This window comes from Diceros bicornis, chromosome 4 (genome assembly GCF_020826845.1).
Source record: "Diceros bicornis minor isolate mBicDic1 chromosome 4, mDicBic1.mat.cur, whole genome shotgun sequence".
Taxonomy (NCBI): domain Eukaryota; kingdom Metazoa; phylum Chordata; class Mammalia; order Perissodactyla; family Rhinocerotidae; genus Diceros; species Diceros bicornis.
Genome location: NC_080743.1, coordinates 97,925,911 through 97,945,722, shown reverse-complemented (window position 1 = coordinate 97,945,722; position 19,812 = coordinate 97,925,911). Strand labels below are relative to the sequence as shown.

The window sequence follows — 19,812 nt, the reverse complement described above, 5'->3', positions numbered from 1 at the left end:
CTTCCCCACAAAAAAAAAAAAAAAAAGTGAAAACTAGGCTTTTGTCCTCTTCGATTCACCCAATAAGATTCAGAGAAAGACCAAATCTGTATAAAACAGAGGAGTAATAAGATTCCCCAGTGGAAATGAAAGTGTTCTGGTGGAAAGCAGTTCTTTTCACAATCCAGACCTTAGATTCCTATCACCTTTATGACCTCAGCCACTATCAAAACTTAAAATTTTTTGGGTTTTTTGGTGAGGAAGATTAGCCCTGAGCTAACATTCATTGCCAATTCTCCTCTTTTTGCTGAGGAAGATTGGCCCTGGGCTAACATCTGTGCCCATCTTCCTCTACTTTATACATGGGACGCCTGCCACAGCATGGCTTGATAAGTGGTGCGTGGGTCTGCGCCCAGGATCCGAACCTGTGAACCCTGGGCCGTCAAAGTGGAGCATGTGAAGTTAATTAACCACTATGCCACCAGGCCAGCCCTAAAACTTAAAATTTTTGAATGAAAAATGAAAGGGCTGAGGCAACTCCAAAAATTCATTCTTGATTCAGGGATTGCAAAATTCAGAGGGAGGCATGGGATAAACCTCAAAAGAAGGATCATTCAGGGAAACCACATAGAAATGTTTTCAGTAAAATGTAGCTGAAGCCATTGTAGGATACTGGACCGGAGACTGGAAGAAGACACGAATGTTCTATGAGATCCAAGTTTCTGTTTGCATCAGGACATGGTTTGCAGCGGGTGAAGCAAATCTACCAGCTCTGACAACTGCCATGGCCCATGTGTGCCTAACCCCACAGGCAGCAAATGAGGCTCAGCACACAGTCCTGCATGCCAAGTTAGCTGGAAGGTAACTCCTTTGAATGTTGGACCTACATGATTAAATTGTACTCTCACTTCCAAGGACTGACCATTCCAAGTCAGAGCCAAGTCTGCACCACTTAAGTCTAAATTGGGTCAGAATTCAGTGGCAAGCAAATATTAGTTATAAAAAGTCACTAATCCCCCACTATAAGTGATTTAAAAAGCCATTCATAGTTTCAAGGCATCAACTGTGACATCATCCCAGAGTTATTCTAATCATCTCCTAACGGACCTTCTCTTTCTAATTTCACCTTCGCCCTCATGCATCTGACCCTAAGTCAAAATTGTTATGTTTAATAACACTTTTAGGGGCCAGCCCTGTGGTGTAGCGGTTAAGTGCGCATGCTCCACTCCTGGTGACCCGGTTCGGATCCTCAGCACGCACCGACACACCGCGTGTCAGGCCATGCTGTGGCGGCATCCCATATAAAGTGGAGGAAGATGGGCACAGATGTTAGCTCAGGGCCAGTCTTCCTCAACAAAAAGAGGAGGATTAGCATGGATGTTAGCTCAGGGCTGATCTTCCTCACACACACACAAACACACTAACTAACTAACTAAATAAACTTAACAATACTTTTAAGATTACCACCATTCTCAAAAGCTTTGATGCCACCAAATCCCTTAAATGAAATTAAAAGATTGAATCACGAGTTTCAAAGGTCTCTGAGAGCCACCGGTCTGCTTCTTCCACATCAGTTTCCATCTTACTTGCTAACCAGCCAAGCCAAGCTCATTGGCATGGATTGCAGGAGAGCCATAAAAGTGGTCATCCCTTTTGACCATGCCAGCTCTGGGAGTACGGCCTAAGGAAATCATGTAGAACATGGAGTAAGTAGACACACGAATGAGTCAATCAAACAAATCAACGAATTGTTAGACACCACTTATTTATCATACGATAGAAGAATAATTAAGAGAATTACTCTATATTATCTTGATGGTATAGTATGAGATCACAAACAGCTTAAAGGGATAGGAAAGCAGGTGGGGGAAATTAAAAAACAACTAACAACACAAACCTTGAGGGTGGGCACGGGCAAAGGTAGGAAAGGTGTCCAGCCTTGCCATCTTTCATGGCACCCTGGTGGGTGGAGGGAATCCCAGGAGTGGGAGACAGTCGGGCAGGGCAGAGTGCGCCCTACCGAAGGCACAGTCGCAAAGCGGAGAAGAACCTAGATTGTCCAGGACTCACCCAGGTGAGAGCTCCTTCTCCCCACCCTCACTCCTGAAGCCATCCTCAAACTACAGAAGAGTGAGTTAAAAGCAACATCCAGCTCTCAAACCTTAGCTCAGTAGGAGGAAGAAAAGCGGTCTCACACAAGAAGGAGGGGTTTCAGTAAAATCTTTACCTGCGATCAAAGCAAACAGAGGACTTGGAGCTGCCCACCTGAGGCAAGTCCCCTACCCGGGGAGCAGCAGGGCTCCGGGAGCTCCATGTGGCCAGAACCCGTTATAAAACGGTTTTTCAGCTTTTGCTCTTTGTTTTGAGGTGTTTTCACTTGTATTTCCCTGTCACACTCCCAAGGGCACGAGCTCTGGTCCTGACCTTCTAGCGTTAAGTGGCACCCACGTGCCCACGGCCTTAGGAGGAAGGGAGGGAGGAGGAGATGACGAGCAGAGAAGTGGGTGCAAGTGGGAAGCTCTCAAAAGGCGAGAGGGCAAAACACACCTGGGCCCTCGGAGCGCTGTCTGACCAGGCCACAGAGCAACGGATTCCATTTACCAGGAATTAAAGGTAGCTGAAGAACGGAGGAGGGCTTCGGAAATGAGGAGCCTCTGCAACCCGACCACAAACCGCAAGGAGGTGGAGGGTGAGGAAGAAGGAGGCGCGCAAGCCGAAAGCAAGCAAGGCTAGCCGGAGACCCGGGCCCGGAAACCGTGCACGCCGAGACCCGGCACTCCCGCTCCACCCAGCGGAGGGCCTGAGGGTGGCTCGGCTCTGTGCGGCGGGGACGCGAGGCGGGGAGGCGGGATGCCAGAGCGAAGGTCCATCCCACTGCCGCTGCCCTCTCCCCTCCTCCAAGCTACCGAGACACCCGACTCTGCTCCCTCCCTCCCTAGCCTCTTTCATGCCTTCTCCCCCTTCACTCCACCTGTCAGGATCTCGGTAGTTCCAATACCGGCGCCACCACTTCCTCGAGGTGTGGCCTTAAGTAAGCTACTTCACATCTCCGGGCCTGAACTTCCTCATTGCAAAATTGGGATAACAGTAGTACCTAAAGGGTAGATCGTTATGGATATCCAGTGAGTTCAATGCGTGCAAAGCCCTTAAAAGAGTGCATGATCCCACAACCAACGTTCGAAAAAAGTTGGCTGTTAACACTCTCTTTTGGGATTCCTTCGCCCCGTCACTCCCTCCCAGCAGGGATAAAGTGCATCCCTGCCCGTCTCCCGCCGGCTCTTCCCGCCGTCGGTCACCGACCGTGCACCCGCGAGCGTGGCCGGGCGGCGGGCGCGGGGCTGGGGCTGGGCGCGCGCACCCGCCGGAGCGCACTGTCGGTGGTCTGAGCGCAGGGTGGCGGAGCTCCCCGCCAGGGGCGAACACTGGCGCCCCCAGACGGGTGCGCGCCGCGTCCGAGGGGCCCTGCCCCGCGCCTCCCTAGCCCGGGCTCCCGGCGCCGGGCCGCGAGTGCCGAGGGCGATCCCGGCTCGGGGACCGCGGCCTCCTGGAGCGTGTGCCGCGCCGCAGGCCGAGGCGCGGAGCCCGAGCGCTGGGTGATACAGCGGCCGCGCTGCGCAAATGGCGCGTCCGCTCCCGCGTCCCCTCCGCGTGGCGAGCAGGGCTCTAGACCCGAGACCGGGACAGGGAGAGGCCCCGGCAGTAAGGGAAGGGTCGCTGGCCAGGGTCGGCCAGGAATGCCGCGCGGGACGAGGTGAAGCTGAAGGGAGGCGCCGGGAGCGCAGCTGCTGAGAGCGGCTCGTTGGTCTAGGGGTATGATTCTCGCTTCGGGTGCGAGAGGTCCCGGGTTCAAATCCCGGACGAGCCCAGGCTTTTCTTTATTTCTCTACACCTTAAATGAAAAAAAGTGATTTTTTCCTCACACCGCCCCTTTAGAAGCTTACATGAAACTATTACTCTGGTCGCGTGAGCTCGAATGTTGATCCTCTTATTTGCGAAGCAAGGGACCGAATGAGATCGATTCGTACAACATATGGTTACTGTACGTCGGAGAGCAAGGCATGAAAATTGCTTTACCCTTTAAAACACACGTGCTTGGAAAAGAGAGACGCCTCGTGCGAGCCCTAACGCCCCTCCAGCGCCTCCAAACGTGTGCATGGATTCGCGGGTCCCCGGGTGAAGGGGCGCGCCGCCCCCTCCGGCCGATCCCCAGCCCCGCTCTGCCGGCGAACGTGCGCGGGCGTGGGCACGTTTAAACCACGCCTGGAGGCCACAGAGGATGAACTCCGCGTCCCTGACACACGCGCTCGCCTGTGGAACCGGCAGCGGTGGGGACGGAGTTTTCAGAGCATTACAATGTTAGAAAATATCTACGTTCTCACCTTACGTCTTTTAACGCTATTTGAATGTAAAGTGTGTTCTAAGTTCAAAAAGTCTTAATTTTGAGTTTCGCACCAACATGTATTTATTATATTCAATGATCTAAAATTAACTCATTATTAGTAAGGAAAACAGGGCTCGTCCGGGATTTGAACCCGGGACCTCTCGCACCCTAAGCGAGAATCATACCCCTAGACCAACGAGCCGACGTAATAAACCGCCGCCTACTATACTAAAGGAAAGTGCAGCTAAACCACCCGCGCCCCCGAGTGGTTATTCAAGCATTGTGTCTATATCCTTGAGCTGTTTTTATGTTCTACCGTTAAAGTGTTCGATTTTCTTTCTTTTCTCTTTTTATCTTTGAAAATCAGTAACACAGATGAAGACAACGGTGTAATTGCCAGTGTAATATTTACCTCTTATTTCGAAAACCATAATTCTATGTATATTCATGGCTAATAAATTGCAATGAGTGTGTGGTGGCACTGTCCCAGTGGCAGACGGATTCCAAACTCTCCCGTACGAGTTCTGGATGTTGCGCTTCCAACAACAGTAAAATTGTCGTTTTCTTGCCTATACCTTTTATGCTAGTGTTCAAAGCATTGCTTTTCCCGCCTTGTGAATTCCCATCTCTGTTTTTACTCAAAGTGTTTTCTTCGGTTGGAAAACCTCTTTCCTTTTGGATAAATCCCAAACTCTAACCTTCCCAGAAAAAGATTCTTTAACATATTAAAACCAGTTGAATGTGATACATAATTGGGTTGCAGTCTTGTCTCCTCTAATCATAATTTATTGGAGGACAAGACACCAACACCAACATTGAATTTTGCTGTAGAATTGGCTAACCAGTTGTATACTTGGTGCCCAATTGTCCAAATATCTTTAATTAGATAAAGAAGGCATGGCTTCTTTACTATATTTTAAATTCGTAAACATTTAGTATTGAGGCTTACACTAGCAAAGCTGGCACTCGATGAATAACCGCTGAAGGACTGCAATTTGTCCCAAATTCCTTAACAATACAAATTTTGGTACTTGGACAATCAGTAATTGCGAATTATCACTCTAGCAAATAATTAAGCAGATAAGAAACAACAAATAGACAGGGTCACTATCCTAGATAGACCTATTTATAAACCATTCATTCATCAGTTTATTCATTTGTTTGATTGCTCATTCATTCAACAAACATTTAGAAGCATTATGTGCCGGACACTGAATTGTCAACTTTCTTCCTATGGTTTGACACCAGTAAATTATAGTTTTGGGACTCTAGCGTTCAGTCTCCACCCTCTTTGTTTTATTTGAAACTGTCCTAACTTGAATCTTCAGTTCTTCTTAGTGCTTAAGGCAAGGAGGATAAGCATAAGAACACGCTTCAAAATGTTAATTAGTTCTAGATGCCAGAATAGTTTATCCATCAAAACTTAGTTAGAACAAAAAGTCCCCTGGACACTTAAAAAGTTTATATTTCTCCTGAGAATGAGGACACTACAAAATATAACTTGTTAGGTAAAATAATGTAACCATTTCAGATTTCCGAAAACCTCAGTCTCTACTGTTACTAAGGTCTCTATGCTCTCCTTTGCCACCTGAATTTACTATAGTTATTATCACTTTCGGGTTTTTTGCCCCCTTACTCCTACTTCTCTCTAGTGATTGAAAAAGAGTTTGTCTTTTACTTTGCAGGCTCCACTAGAGTATCTCATTTGCCCCTCACGACAATGATGCAGGAAGACTGACAGTAACAAAACTCAGGATATCAACTGCCTAACTCCCAGTGAGAAATCTTTCTATCCTGGTCAGAGGAATGCCGACACCCCTCTCCAGGGCACATCCTTCCCTTGCCCGTCTCTGTGAAGCAGAAGTAGTACATAGATGGTTGCAGGGCACAGGGAGACAGAGGATCTGGAGGAACATTTTATCGGTCACAGTGAATGAAGAAGCCTGGTGACATATCCTTCCCCTACCACAATTAGCACCTCCTCTCTAAGGACCCCCATTACTCTTTCTTTTCTTTTCTTTTTTGTGAGGAAGATCAGCCCTGAGCTAACATCCATGTCAATCCTTCTCTTTCTGCTGAGGAAGACCTGCCCTGAGCCAACATCCATTGCCAATCCCCCTCCCCTTTTTTTCCCCCCAAAGCCCCAGTAGATAGTCGTATGTCATAGTTGCACAGCCTTCTAGTTGCTGTGTGTGGGACGCGGCCTCAGCAGGGCCAGACAAGCGGCGCGTCGGTGCGCGCCCGGGATCCGAACACCCGCCGCCAGTGGTGGAGCGCCGGCACCCAACTGCCAAGCCACGGGGCTGCCCCCCCCCCCCCCGCCCGCGCCATTACTCTTGTTCGCTGAATTTGGTGCCTCTGAGCCCAGGGACACCAGAAACACTAGAACTGTAATTTTCAGATTTTTCAAAAATCTTTTCCTCTCCTGGATTAAGACATTCTTTCTACAGAAATGTTAATGAAACTGATGTAGCTTGCTTGTCTGTTGCAGTGGTCACCCTTTTAAAACACAGACCTGAACATGTCACTCCCCTCTCATCACTCCTCATGCCTGCAGAATAAAGACAAGGCTCTGCAAAATAGGAACACGGCCTACCTTTCTAGCATTCTCTCTTTCCCCTCTTCCCCTCACTCCCCCGACGTTCCAAACCACACAGGATTTCCCGCTGTTTCTTGCACCTGGTACTGCTTTCCTGTTTCTGAGTTTGCTCTTGCTGTTCCTTTCTGGTGAACCTCTATTCATCCTTTGTGGTCCACCTCAAAAGCTACCTACCTCCTCCTTGCATCTTTCCCAGACACCTCTGGGGCCAGCGGTTCTCAGAGGAGGAGGCATGTGTGTTGAGGTCCGTCACGGGCGGCGGAGAAGCGTGTAACAACGCATGTGTTGTTGAGGACCACGGTCCCTGTTGGCCTCGGGTTTCTCCTTTATTTGCTCGTCTCTTCAAGCATTTTAAAACTTTAGTTCAGCACTTGTTTGTCTACACTGGTAGACTACGTGCTCCTGAAGAGTAAAGTCTGGGGGTTCTACATCTACAGCACAGAGCAGTTACTCATTTAAGGCATTTGTATCCTTTCCAACCTACTACATTCCAGACACACTTCATAAGGATCTGCTGAGAGAAATAGGGCAAAATGGTCTGTCATGCTTTTTCAGTTTTCTCTCTCTGATGCTAAAGTAATTATTAGGAGTCTGCTGTAACAAGGCTAGTAGGGTAAACAGCAAAGCCTTCAGGAAGGACGTTAATAAGATTGACTTTAGACAACACCCTGAAGTGAGGGGTTGCATTTCCCTTCTCTCACCATCCTCTTCCCCCAGTCTCGTGCTAATTGCCTGAAACGTGTTCCTTCCCTCACTCTAGGGGCCTCCCACCTGGATTTTTCCTTCTCTTCCTTCTCTCTCATCTTTCTCGTACTCCTGTCCCTCCGCCCATCCTTTTGTAGGCTATTCTCATAAGGACCCTACCAAACACTTTCCAGTATTTCTTGGGAAACCAGTAAGCGGCAGACACTGTTCTGGGCCAAGGTAACCAGGTTGAGCAGGCTCAGCCACTCGATTCAGGGTGAGGAACTTCCCCTACCCCAATTTTTATTGACAAATCGAGGGACATTTAGTTTGCAAAAGCAAAACAAACAAAAAGCCCATTCGTCTGTTTTCCAGGTAGCAGGAAAGAGTCCCCAGTTCCCAACCCTTCTTAAGCCAAAAGCAGGGCTCCTAGGAGGAGATTCACGCAAGATGGAGACTTCTTTTTAAGCAAGTAAATTTCTGGAACTGCAACACATGAACTCTCCAGTCCACGCCAAGGACAGGCCTTGCGGATAGGGCGAGGGGTAGATGTTCTATCTGGACGACTGAATCAGACTCTCGCAAACGTGCCCTTCATTCTTTCTTTTTTCGGTAAATGAATTACTGCTTTTTCTTCAGGTGAGGCTGAGAGAAACGCAGAAGAGCTGAAGCAGGGGCGAGGGCAGAGCCGGCAAAGAGCCGCGGCGAGGAGAGACAATGAAAAAGTGGGTGGGACTGGACCCTAGGAGAGGCAGAGGAGACACTGGCAGGCGGTCGGGCCGGCCGGGACACACAGGGGACAGCCACGCAGGCAGAGGCCTCGGCGGCGGCAGCCTTGGACGCCCCGGCCGGTGCCCAGCGCCGGGTTAGGGAGGCTGGGTGGGACCCAGAAGGCGGGCCCCGCCCGAGGAGGGGTGATGGACAGTCGGTGCCTTCCAATCGCGTCCTTCCCAGGCGCGCGGGGCAGGCCAATGAGCGGACGGCCGGGCGGCGCGGGGCCCAGGCCGGGCAGAGGTCGGGCTGGCGGCGGCGGGGCCCGGAGCGGGGAGCGCGGCGGGGAGGAGCCCCCGGCGCGGGCGGCGGCGAGTCCGGAGCCCCTGCCGCGAACCAAGCCAACCGCAGAGGGCACCGGGGCCCAGCGGCGCGGCGGCCGCAGCGGGAGGACGATGGCAGCGCCCGCCGGGGCCGTGATTGCTGCCCCAGACCGCACGTGCTGGCTGTGGTCGGTGCTGGCGGCGGCGCTCGGGCTGTGTGAGTGAGGCCGGGGCGCGGGCGGCGGGGCGCGGGGCGCCGCCGTGGGGAGGGGGCGCGGGCTGCGCCCTCCGGGGCCCGGGAGCCGAGCCGGCGGGGCGCGCGGAGCCTTTCTTCTTCCCGGATCCTGCGTGTGGAGGAGGGGGGAGTCCCTACCTGCCCCTTCCCGGGGGGATCTCGGGGGAGCGGGCCCAGCAGGCGGCCGTACTGCGCCCTCGCCGGGTCTCCTGCCTGCTCCGCGTGGCGACTCTGGTCGCCCGGGCCCGCCTGGGATTCTGGCTCAGGAACCAGTTCTGGCGTTTTCCACCTTTGGGAGTTGGCGGAAGGGTGCAGATTTTTCATTTGTAGGGCCTTTGTTGCTCTGTTTCCCTGTTTTAAGCGAATGTTTTGTTTTACCTTGTAAGTGCCATTTTGAATGCTCTCCAACGCACTTTTTAAGCGTCCCTGATAGAAGAGTGCTGGCGTCTTGTCTCAACTCTGTGGTCTGCAGAGCACCAACAAGAAATTTACATTACTTCTAGGTTAGGATGCAAAGATCGGGGAATACCACTGGAATGACCAGGCTTAAAAGAATTTGATCACATCCGTAATAATTCCCGACATAGTCACCATAGTTTGACAAGACATAGGACATTAAAAAGCACATTTTTCTTTTCTTTGTTTGTTTGTTTGGTTTTTTTTTTAGGCGCATTTTTTTTTTTCTTGCCAAGTTTCGTGGGTCAAACTTAAGGTAAACCTCGGACTCGATTTATTGGATTGGATGAGTTCTTTTAGGGACATCTGAAGTGGTGTCTGCCATAGGACTTTTTTTGTGTTTTTGGAGGCAGAGTAGTTGTTGCTGTCTCAGAATGTGGTTAAGTAATGGTTATAAACAGGGCCAACTCCTAAGAAACCACGTCGACTTTTTCATTTCTTTTGTTTAGCAAAATGTCCGTTGCATCACAGTATCTGAACACGAGTTTACTCAGTAATTTCTTTCATGGAAAAGCCCTTAATGTAATCTTTGGAACCAGGGAAAATATCATTTAACCACTGATTCCAGGGGCTATAAAGTATCGATGTAAAAGCCCCTCCACCCACTGGAGGTTGACAGATGAAGATATACTTTGTATATATAAGACATAATCCATTCTGTATAAATGTCTCTTCTGAAAAAAAAGATTAAATGTGTGGAGTTTTTGTTGTTGATGGTGGTAATATTTGTGTTAAAGTGAACAAGTAGGAAATAGCTAAAACTAAGGTTTATCAGAAAGCTTGTGTGCTTCAGGCAGAATGATTATGCATGAGAGGGCCAACATTGCTATTGAGGACAGAACAGTCAGGGTAATCATAATTAAACTCAGGGTATTAAAAGTAGCAGAACTGAAAAACTAAGTATTAGTGGATACCAATATGAAAAGATCATCAGAATAAACCTAGGTACACCTTGGACATACCTAACTCTTCAGTAATGAAAGATGGATGTTGATGTGACAGTCAGCACCTGGTGTTAATGTTAGAAAACTGTCTAGTGTTTCTTCTTGCCAAGTCGCCTTTTCCTGGTCATGGATACTGTACATAGCAGTTCATGTTTTAGAGAAAACCTTCTTGTGTTTGATCCAGACACAGTTATTCAGCAAACATTTATTAAACACCTTTTAAGTATTAAGCACCGAAAGTATTCTAGGCAGGATAGTCCCTGCCCTCATGTAATTTACAGTTCAGTGGGAGAAACAGTGTGATAAGTCATATGAGAAGTCTTTTGATAATGGTGTGCTGTGAGAGCTCTAAGGGTCATCATCTCAGACCTCGAAGGTCAGGCTTCTGGAGAAAGGGATGCTTAAGCTAAGTAGGCATTGGGGGAAGAAACCATGTATCCACGTGTCGTGAATGAACCTATTGGTAGGTCAGGGTGGTGGAGGTTGGAGTGTATAAGAGAAATAGTGGGAGTTGAGACAGGAGAGCCAGCCAGAGGCACTAACTCACAAAGGAGCTTCTTTGCCATTCAAAAGACTGGATTTTATCCTAAGAGCTTTGGGAAGCCCCAGAAGGATTTCTCCGTCTATTGAGATGTGAAGGGTGGGTTAGAGTGTTGAAGAAACGGGAGGTCTAGTGTCATAATCCAGAGGAGGGTGATGAAGACCTGCATTAAAGCAGTGGGATCTGGAGAAAGGACATATTGGTGAGCTAGTTAGAAAGTAAATTTGATAGGGCTTGGAAATTGATTTGATGTGGGCTTGAAAGAGGAGTATAAGATGATCCTAAGGTTTTGAGCTTGGGAAGCTGGGCATATTTTTGGAAAATGGGGCTTTTCACAGAGGAGGAATATAGGATGAAAGAATAAGAGTGTTGGAGGAAGAAGATGATGAAGTTACTTTTGGATATGTTAAGTTTAAGATGCTGCTGAGACATCCCAATCGAAATGTGCAGAAGACAGTTGATTAGAAGGTTCTGGAGATGAGGAGAAAGTTCTGGTTGGGAAGACAAATTTGGGAGGCTTTTTGTGGGTAGTAGTTAAAGCTTCGGATTGTTTGGATGAGGTCACGGAGGGAGAGTGTATTGAAGGAAATAGCAGAGGGCCGAGGACAGCGCCCAGGGTATATGGAACTTGAGAAGGAGGCTGGATGAGTCAGAGAAGAACCAGAGTAGTGTGGTGTCTTAGAAACCAAGAGAGAAGGAAGTTTTCAGGAAGAGGAAGTGGTTAACAGTGTCAGCTGCAGAGAGGTTGAATACAATAAAGATTCACTGATTTGGCAATTGGAATGTCTTTGGTAACCCTTAGAATGAGCACACAGTATAGGAAGAATACATCTCAGTAATTTGCACCACCTGTTTCAGTAAGTGGCACTACCATCCATCTAATTGCTCAACCCAGAAACCTAGTATCTACCCTTGATTCCTCCCTATCTTTCATCCCTGCACCCCATCCAGTCAGTTCTTCTGTCTCCAAAATGCCTCTGGAATTCACCTACTTTTCTTCTATCAGTGGTCCACTCTTAGCATTTAGTCAAAATTACTATCATTTCTTGCCTATTTTACTGGGATAGCCTCCCAGGTGGTCTCCGCATTTTCCCATCTTGCCTCTTTTTAATCCATTCTCCACACAACTACAAGAATGATTTTTATAGAAATGCAAATCAGATCTTGACACTTTATTGTTAAATATTCTTTTTTTTTTTTAATTTTATTTATTTATTTTTTTCCCCCAAAGCCCCAGTAGATAGTTGTATGTCATAGCTGCACATCCCTCTAGTTGCTGTATGTGGGACGTGGCCTCAGCATGGCCGGGGAAGCGGTGCGTCCCTCCGCGCCCTGGATCCGAACCTGGGCCGCCAGCAGCGGAGCGCGCGCCCTTATATTGTTAAATATTCTTAATGGCTTCCCAATGCACTCAGAATGAAGTCCCAACTTCTCCCCATGGCCTACAGTGCTGTCTGTGATCTAGTTTCTGCCTGGCTCTCTGACTTCACCTGACTCCGCTCACTGACTGTATTCAAGCCACACTGCCATCTTTCTGCTCTTTGACACACATTCCCACCTCAGGGCCTTTGCACTTGCTGTTCCTGCTGCCTGATATGCTTTTTCCCCAGAACTGCCCAGGCTGGCTCATCTTCATCAATGAGGTCAGTGAGGCTTTGGCATAAATGCCACTTCTTCAGAGACGTCTTCGCCAACCACCCTATCCAGAGGAGTGTCCTGTTATCATTTCCTGGCCCTTCGTTTATTTCCTTATTGTAATTTCTAACTATTTGGTTTTTCTTCTCTTTTTTCCTTCACTAGAATCTAGGACAGAGATAGTGTCTATCTTGTTTATAGAAGTATCTAGTACTTAGCATGGTGGATAGGATAGATACTAATAAATATTTGTTAAATGGCAATGAGGCATGTCTTCATAACAGTTTGTTAGTTTGCAACGTGTAGTTAGGATTTAGCCTGGTGCATAGTAGGTACCCAATAAATATTTGTTGAAAGAAGGAATGTTTTTTCCAAGTGTGATTTTATGCATTATCTGATTATTTTCACTCTGTAAGTACCATTTCACATTTCTTCAGATGGAATGTATTAACGTTCTTCGACTATTTTAAATACTATAGGTTTTTTTAGAATTACTGGTTATTATATATTTAAATTATTTTATCATGTTTGTTGTAGCATCTAAGTGTTTTATCAATAGGACTTTTCTATTTTCTGATGCTTGTTGCCCAAATTTAGACTTGAGACACTAACTCGGTAGTTGAAAGGTGCCAAATTTCATTACTGACTCCCTCAGCCTTTTACTTACTTACCAGTTGGGATAATAAAACAAAAACTTAGTCTTTTTTTTTTTAATATTCTACCACTTGTTTTTACCATAACTCCAGCATATTCACTAGGTTCAGATGCTGCATAAAGAAGAAATACAGACAAATATTAAGTGAAAGAGACATATATGGGAAAAGTACATAAAATGAAAATTTGTGTTTTCACAAAGTCTTTATTCAATATTCAACTAAGTGAACGCCTACTGGGTGCCAGGCACTGTGTCAGGTCCTGTGGATGCAGCAGGGAGCCTGGATTCTGGTGGGACATGTCAGACAGAATGCACAACTTAAATAAACAGTGAATACCAAAGGACACGTTAAATTCCCGACACTCACCACCTCTAAGAAAGTATGAGTCACATATTATGAAAATTTGCAGTAATTAAAAAAATAGAGAATACTTTTTTTGTGTGTGTGAGGAAGATCAGCCCTGAGCTAACATCCATGCTGATTCTCCTCTTTTTGCTGAGGAAGACCGGCTCTGAGCTAACATCTATTGCCAATCCTCCTCCTTTCCCACCCCCCCCCAAAGCCCCAGTAGATAGTTGTATGTCAGTTGCACATCCTTCTAGTTGCTGTATGTGGGACGTGGCCTCAGCTTGGCCGGAGAAGCCGTGCGTCGGTGTGTGCCTGGGATCCGAACCCCGGGCCGCCAGTAGCGGAGCTCGCGCACTTAACCGCTAAGCCACGGGGCCGGCCCCCCAAAAATAGAGAATACTTATTTGCATCACAAAATAGATATTTTTTAAACTGACAAAGGATACATTGTGGGATTTCATTAATGGTTGATCTTTTCTACTGAGTTTTTAAAATGTGATTTCATTGGGAAAAACTTGATGTATACAGTTTTTCAGAAATACTGCTGCCTCTCCTCCATCTAGTAAATGCTGGTCTACCTGCTAAATATTTATCGCATTCCTTTTATCTCCACTGAGGTTGATTTAGTTCAGCCACAATCACATTTCTCCTGGATGATTAGAATCTTCTAACTGGAGTCCAAAGGTGTTTTTATTTAAGTTGCCTCCTTTATCTGAGAATTTGAATTCTCTGTGTAGAACGCGCATCTCACGTGTACTCAAACCTTGCAAAGATTTTAATCTTGCTGTCTAAGACCACTGGTGTCATTTTAAAAGAGAGAATAAATGGTTTGCTTTGGCACAGAATTCATTATAGATTAGTTTGGTCTTTAGCCCCCATCAAATGGAATTTAATTATTAGGAGAACTAGAAGCATCTCCGAGGTCTCAAGTATCATATGGCTATTGGTCCCTGTATATCTTTAGTGATATTCCTTTCTTCCTTTTCCACTCTTATTTTCCACTCTTATTTTGGTTGGCAATAGCAATGCCCTAGAGTCCAGACCAACGTCCTTGGACTTCTGGCTGCTATAAGAAGGCAGAGGTCAGTTGGCTTTGTGATCATTCGTGGTGCCTGAATGGAGAAATTGTATTTATCTCCTGGGACCTTTATATCTTTGCCCTTAAGCCTTTCTATTTATTCATTATCTTTTTGAATGCATGTGGCTGCTGAAATTTTTTATTCATTTATAATTTTCCCTTGGTCCCATTAGGCTTTTATCCAAGAACAGAAGGATGATTTCATTGATAAATTCTCCTTCAGTAATTTATTCTTTTTATTTTTTTCTTCCAAACTCAGAGTCTCTTTAGAAATTGTGATCCCTTGTAATACCTCTGATCTTTGTCAGGGCCTGTAGCTTAAATAGTTTTCTAGCAACTGTGATACATTGTACCCAGTTCTTAGGTTTAACTCCAGTCATGCCTCATAGTTAGGTGATTTCGTACATCATAGAGTGTGCTTACACAAACCTAGATGGTATAGCCTACTACACACCTAGCCTGTATGGTACTAATCTTATGGGACCACCATCATATGTCCGATCTGTCGTTGACTAAAATGTTATTTGGACATAAAACTAAGTTCATGTTATTTCTTTTGCTCTGCTCTCATTTATTGAGTGCTTACTATGTGCTAAGCAATTTATATACATTATCTCATCTACTCTTTACAACTCTGTGTGATAATTATTATTTTTATTAAGTTTACAGATGAGGAAACTGGGAACCAGAATGGTTGTATAACTTGTCCAAGGTCACATAGGTGATATACAGTACAGTTGGGACTCAAACTGCAAGCATATACTTGCAACTACTCTGCTGTGTTACAGAATTTCTCCTTCAAAGTCTCTAACCATTTTTGGGGAGGCTTCCAGGATGTCATAAATGTTTACAGACAGTTATTTAACTGTCCCAGGGTGTCCCCAATTTCCTCCTCTTTGTGGTGATGTTTGTGCCAAGAACCCCAAGGCCTTGATGCTGCTGACTCCGCTATGGAGAGACCAAGCTGCCGTGTTGAAGCCATCCTTACTAACAGTGCAGAATCTGTTTGTGCCACCCAGTGCTCTGACTGCTCCTCAGGGACTTTTTTTTTTTCACATCAGAGGGGTAATGTGCCGACGTGGCAACAAGGTTTGTGGGGGACACATCTTACACAACCGCGTGAACACCCAATCATCATGCTTATGAACTACAAAAGCATCTCCTCAGGGACTTTTTGTGTGTGTGTGAGGAGATCAGCCCTGTGCTAACATCTGCCCATCCTCCTCTTTTTTTGCTGAGGAAGACTGGCCCTGGGCTAACATCCATGACATCTTCCTCCACTTTATATGGGAGGCCGCCACAGCATGGCTGGACAAGCGGTGCGTCGGTGCGTGCCCTGGATCCGCACCTGCGAACCCCGGGCCGCCGCAGCGGAGGGTGCACTCTTAACCGCTTGCGCCACCGGGCAGGCCCTCCTCGGGGACTTTTAATGGTGTGGTTCTTGTAGGTTCTTCTCAGTCTTCTACTGCTCCCTCTGGCTGGGACACAGGATGAATCCATTTAACCCAGGGTCTGACACCATGCTGTGCTCAGGACGGGTCCTTGCCCTCATCAGGAGGCACTACATGTGGACCAAGCCGCTGAGCCTTCCCTCTTCTCTTGGCCCGAGTTCTTCCCTGGAGGCTGTGCAGATCCTTCCACAGTCAGACTCCTGGCAGGCGTGCCTACAGGATGTCCAAACGGGCTGAGGGCGTTCAAACCAGAGGCTTCTCACCCGTGCCTTTCCCTGGCCCTCAGCCCCGTTGGCAGAGGTTCTGTGGCCCTGCTGCCTTGCTGCCCGCCACAGGCAGGAGTTCCAGCCCTTGTCTCTCAACTACTGGGGACTTGGAGTCTTGATCACTTCCAGCTGTTAGGAATTGAATTCCTTTTTTTTTCCAGTGACTGCAACTGTAGAAGACCCCAGTGAGGCCTGCTGAACTCTATGCACTAGAGAACTTAGAGAATGTGTTTGTAGTAGGCAGAGGTGATGCTGATTTGTAACCAGGCTCTAGTATAGGGATTTCAGAACAGAAAATGCTGAGGGGAGTTTTCTCATTCTCATTTCAAGTTGTAGGTCCACAGTCTCTTATCAGCGATTCCAAAATCTCAAAAGCTCTGAAAACCGCAAGTTTTTCCTCAGTTTGATACAAACTCTTTTGGCCTCAAAATGCGACCTGAACTAATGAGAGGCTATTTCTAGTCGTGATCCCACTTGGTATGGCTAATCAGATATTTCACTACAGAAATACTAATGTGTTTGATTATGGTTGCTGCCCTAGACCCTGCTGAGGCTGGTATATAATATGTATAGTATATGCACTGTAGTTATTTTTTAATATCCGAAAAATTCTACCTTATGAAACACATCTGGCCCCAAGGTTTTTTGGTTAGAGCTAGTAGGTCTGTACAATATTTTATCTCTGAAATTTTCTTCTACTCTTGTAAATACTAAGAACTACAAAATACAGTTTAGTTCTTTAAATATTTTGGTACGTAAAGCTAATGGCTTGCTACTGAAACTCCTTCATTCAAATTTCTTTCTTAATATATGCTAGTTTGGACCTAGCCTCCCCTTCATTCAAGGAATTCTAGGTCTGTAAACTGGCTCAAGTCTGGGAATTGATTGAGAGGCTGTGACTTGCTGTTTTTATGATTCAGGTTAGACTTCTGTTCACTTGACTGAAAACTCTTCTGCTTCTACAGATCAAGCAAGAATTTAGTAGGCTGCCTGTCTCTTTCACTTCTGGGTCACGCCATGATCAGCTAGCCAACATGATAGGTCTCTGCGAGTCAGACTGTTCCGATCGCTGCCCCGCCCCGCTGCTCCGTTATGGTAACCATGCCCACCTTGCCTTCGGCAGTGGTGTGCTGCTGCTTGGCCCCTGCCACTCCAAGATCCAATTACTACCGCTGCATTGAGGTTTCCCAGTTCAGTGGCAGCAGTTTCCACTGTAAGGTCTGACCTACAGAGGAGGGCAAACACAGAGCTCTTCAGGGATGCTGGGGCTCCTCTCACGAATTTATTTCTCACAGTCGTGGTGGAAGGTGTGTCCTCTGGACCTTCCCAGTGTGGGTGAGGAGGTCCTAAATGACAAATCCACTCTAACGTTCCCGTTTCCCTAAGCCTTTGAATCCTTCCCTTTACAGTAAACCAAGGCAGGTTTCTGTATTCTGTATTTAGGTTTGTTTACTAGAGAGCACTTGTGGTCCATGTTTCAGCCAAGGAACCAAACTGTTAGAGCTCTTTCTAACTTCTTGAGTTGCAACATTAAATGCAGAATCTCTGTTTAGTGGGCCCATATCAATAAATTCAGCCTGATCCAGCTTTATGTTCCTTCCACCGTCATCCTACACCCTTAGTATCCATTTCCACACATATTTCCTGGATTTCTGTTTGTAAAAACTAGAAAAATAGTAGTTCTTTTTGAGTGTAGCACACCTTCTCATGAGTCACACTTTAGGACCTTCTCTGACTTGAGTCTCGTTATAAGTCTAGAAGCAAAGAGGAGTGGTGGGGATGGGGTCCTGAGGAGAATCAGCAGTGTCTTTCAAGGCAGCTGTCTCAGGGGAGGGCATTAAAGTTTCCTCAGGCAAAGCAGGGTTAATCTCTTCAGATGAGAGTAGAGCAGTTGCTTCTGCTGACAGAGAAGACTCATCAGTATTTAGGAGTTCAATGTCCCTAAATTCATCAGGGTCTTCCCACACTTCCCCATTCCAATTTGAAGGGCCCCATTCTTTCCCAATCAATGCCCTCACTTTAATAGTAGGTACCCTGCAAGGTTGGGAATTCAATTTCTTTTGTAATTCAGCCACTCACAAAATGAGATTCCAGGTTTAGTTTTCCACAATCCAGCTATAGGAGATAGAGGTCTCTTTCAGGGTAGACATAGAAGTTTTCTGGTCATGTATGTGGCACTTTGAGCTGGAATTCAAATCCCTCAGCTCATCCTTTTCTTTCCTCACTTTGTCTAGTGACATTAGGAGCAATTAGCCAATATCATTATACTGGTTAGTTTGACAAAAATGTTCAAAGGTATTATATACGTGGTCATCGAGAACCTTGCTTTTTATAAATATTTGATTAGGAGTATCCATTGGTAATATTTTGCATATCTCTATTGCTACATCATGCCATGGACTGTCAGTGCTCTCTTTACTACTGGAAATAGAGTCATTAGTGTCTTTAAATCTAATCAGATTAGAGAACCAATTCCAGAAACCCCAGGACCCATTCAGAAAACTCATCCTTATAAGATTCTTTTCTTCTAGAACCACTCTTGGTACCAAAATCTCTATTAGTCAGGGTTCTCCAGAGAAACAGATCCAGGAGTATAGATAGATAGATAGATAGATAGATACATAGATAGATAGATAGATAGATATTTATTTATTTTAAGGAAATACCTCACACAGTTGTGGAGGCTTGGTAAGTCTAAAATCTGCAGGGTAGGTTGACAGGCTGGAGATTCATGGAAGCGTTGTAGTTCAAATGCAAAGGCAGTCTGCTGGTGGAATTCTTTCTCAGGGGAGGTCAGTCTTTGTTCTGTTAATACCTTCAACTAATTGGATGAGGCCCACCTACATGATGGAGAGTAATCTGCTTTACTGAGAGTCCCCTAGTTTCCATGTTACTCTCATCCAAAAAACACCTGCATAGAAACAAAAGATTATTGGTCCAGCCAGTGGCCCAGCTCAGTTGACACATAAAATTAACCATTATACCAGTAATGAGTTATAAAAGATATGCCATTAGTGGAAATCTCAAATTGTTGATATCCCAGATCATAAACAAATCTATTCTTTGCTATCTCTATTTTAGCCCTTCCGATTCATATCTCATGTCAGTGCTCTCTGACTTCTGCCTCTTCTCACCTATTTGACACTTTGCTAAAGGACATCTGATATTGCCAAATCAACTGACCTGTTTCAGGCCTTTTCTTTCTGGACTTTTTTGCTTTCTTTGACATTGTTGACCACTCTGATCTTATCTCCTTTGCCTTTGTGACATTGCTTCTGATTCTCCTCTCTCTTCCCTGCCTGCTCTAAGCATTCCTCCTCTGCCTGTTCCTCAACAGTGGTTTTCCTTAGGTTCTGCTCTCAGCACTCTGCTAGTCTCACCATGTGCTCCTCTTTGGTGATCTTGTCCATTTTTGTTCTTTTTACTACAATCCATATCTAGCAAATATCGGCATTCAATAAATATTTGTTGAATAAATGGCGACTCTCAAATATATCTCCATTTTTCTGAACTGCAGACTCTTAC

At 46.2% G+C, this 19,812-nt stretch overlaps 1 protein-coding gene and 3 non-coding genes across 6 annotated transcripts in view; 2 read left to right on the top strand and 2 right to left on the bottom strand.

The window, feature by feature from the left end:
• Positions 1-3,772: 3,772 nt before the first annotated feature.
• Positions 3,773-3,844, top strand: TRNAP-CGG (transfer RNA proline (anticodon CGG)). The gene has a single exon. It is a non-coding gene; the product is annotated as a tRNA-Pro (tRNA).
• Positions 3,845-4,490: 646 nt separating this feature from the next.
• On the bottom strand, positions 4,491-4,562 carry TRNAP-AGG (transfer RNA proline (anticodon AGG)). The gene has a single exon. It is a non-coding gene; the product is annotated as a tRNA-Pro (tRNA).
• Positions 4,563-8,655: 4,093 nt separating this feature from the next.
• Positions 8,656-19,812, top strand: part of MPZL1 (myelin protein zero like 1) — a 63,063-nt gene continuing 51,906 nt past the window's right edge. For all 3 annotated transcript variants that reach the window (XR_009219875.1, XM_058540141.1, XM_058540140.1), the window contains exon 1: positions 8,656-8,894. Coding sequence is in view for 2 of the 3 variants with exons in the window: in XM_058540141.1 (XP_058396124.1) it covers positions 8,810-8,894 (85 nt within the window). In the remaining variant the exon portion in view is untranslated. The remainder of the gene's footprint in view (positions 8,895-19,812) is intronic.
• Positions 15,626-15,729, bottom strand: LOC131405040 (small nucleolar RNA U13). Its single transcript, XR_009219906.1, has one exon. It is a non-coding gene; the product is annotated as a small nucleolar RNA U13 (small nucleolar RNA).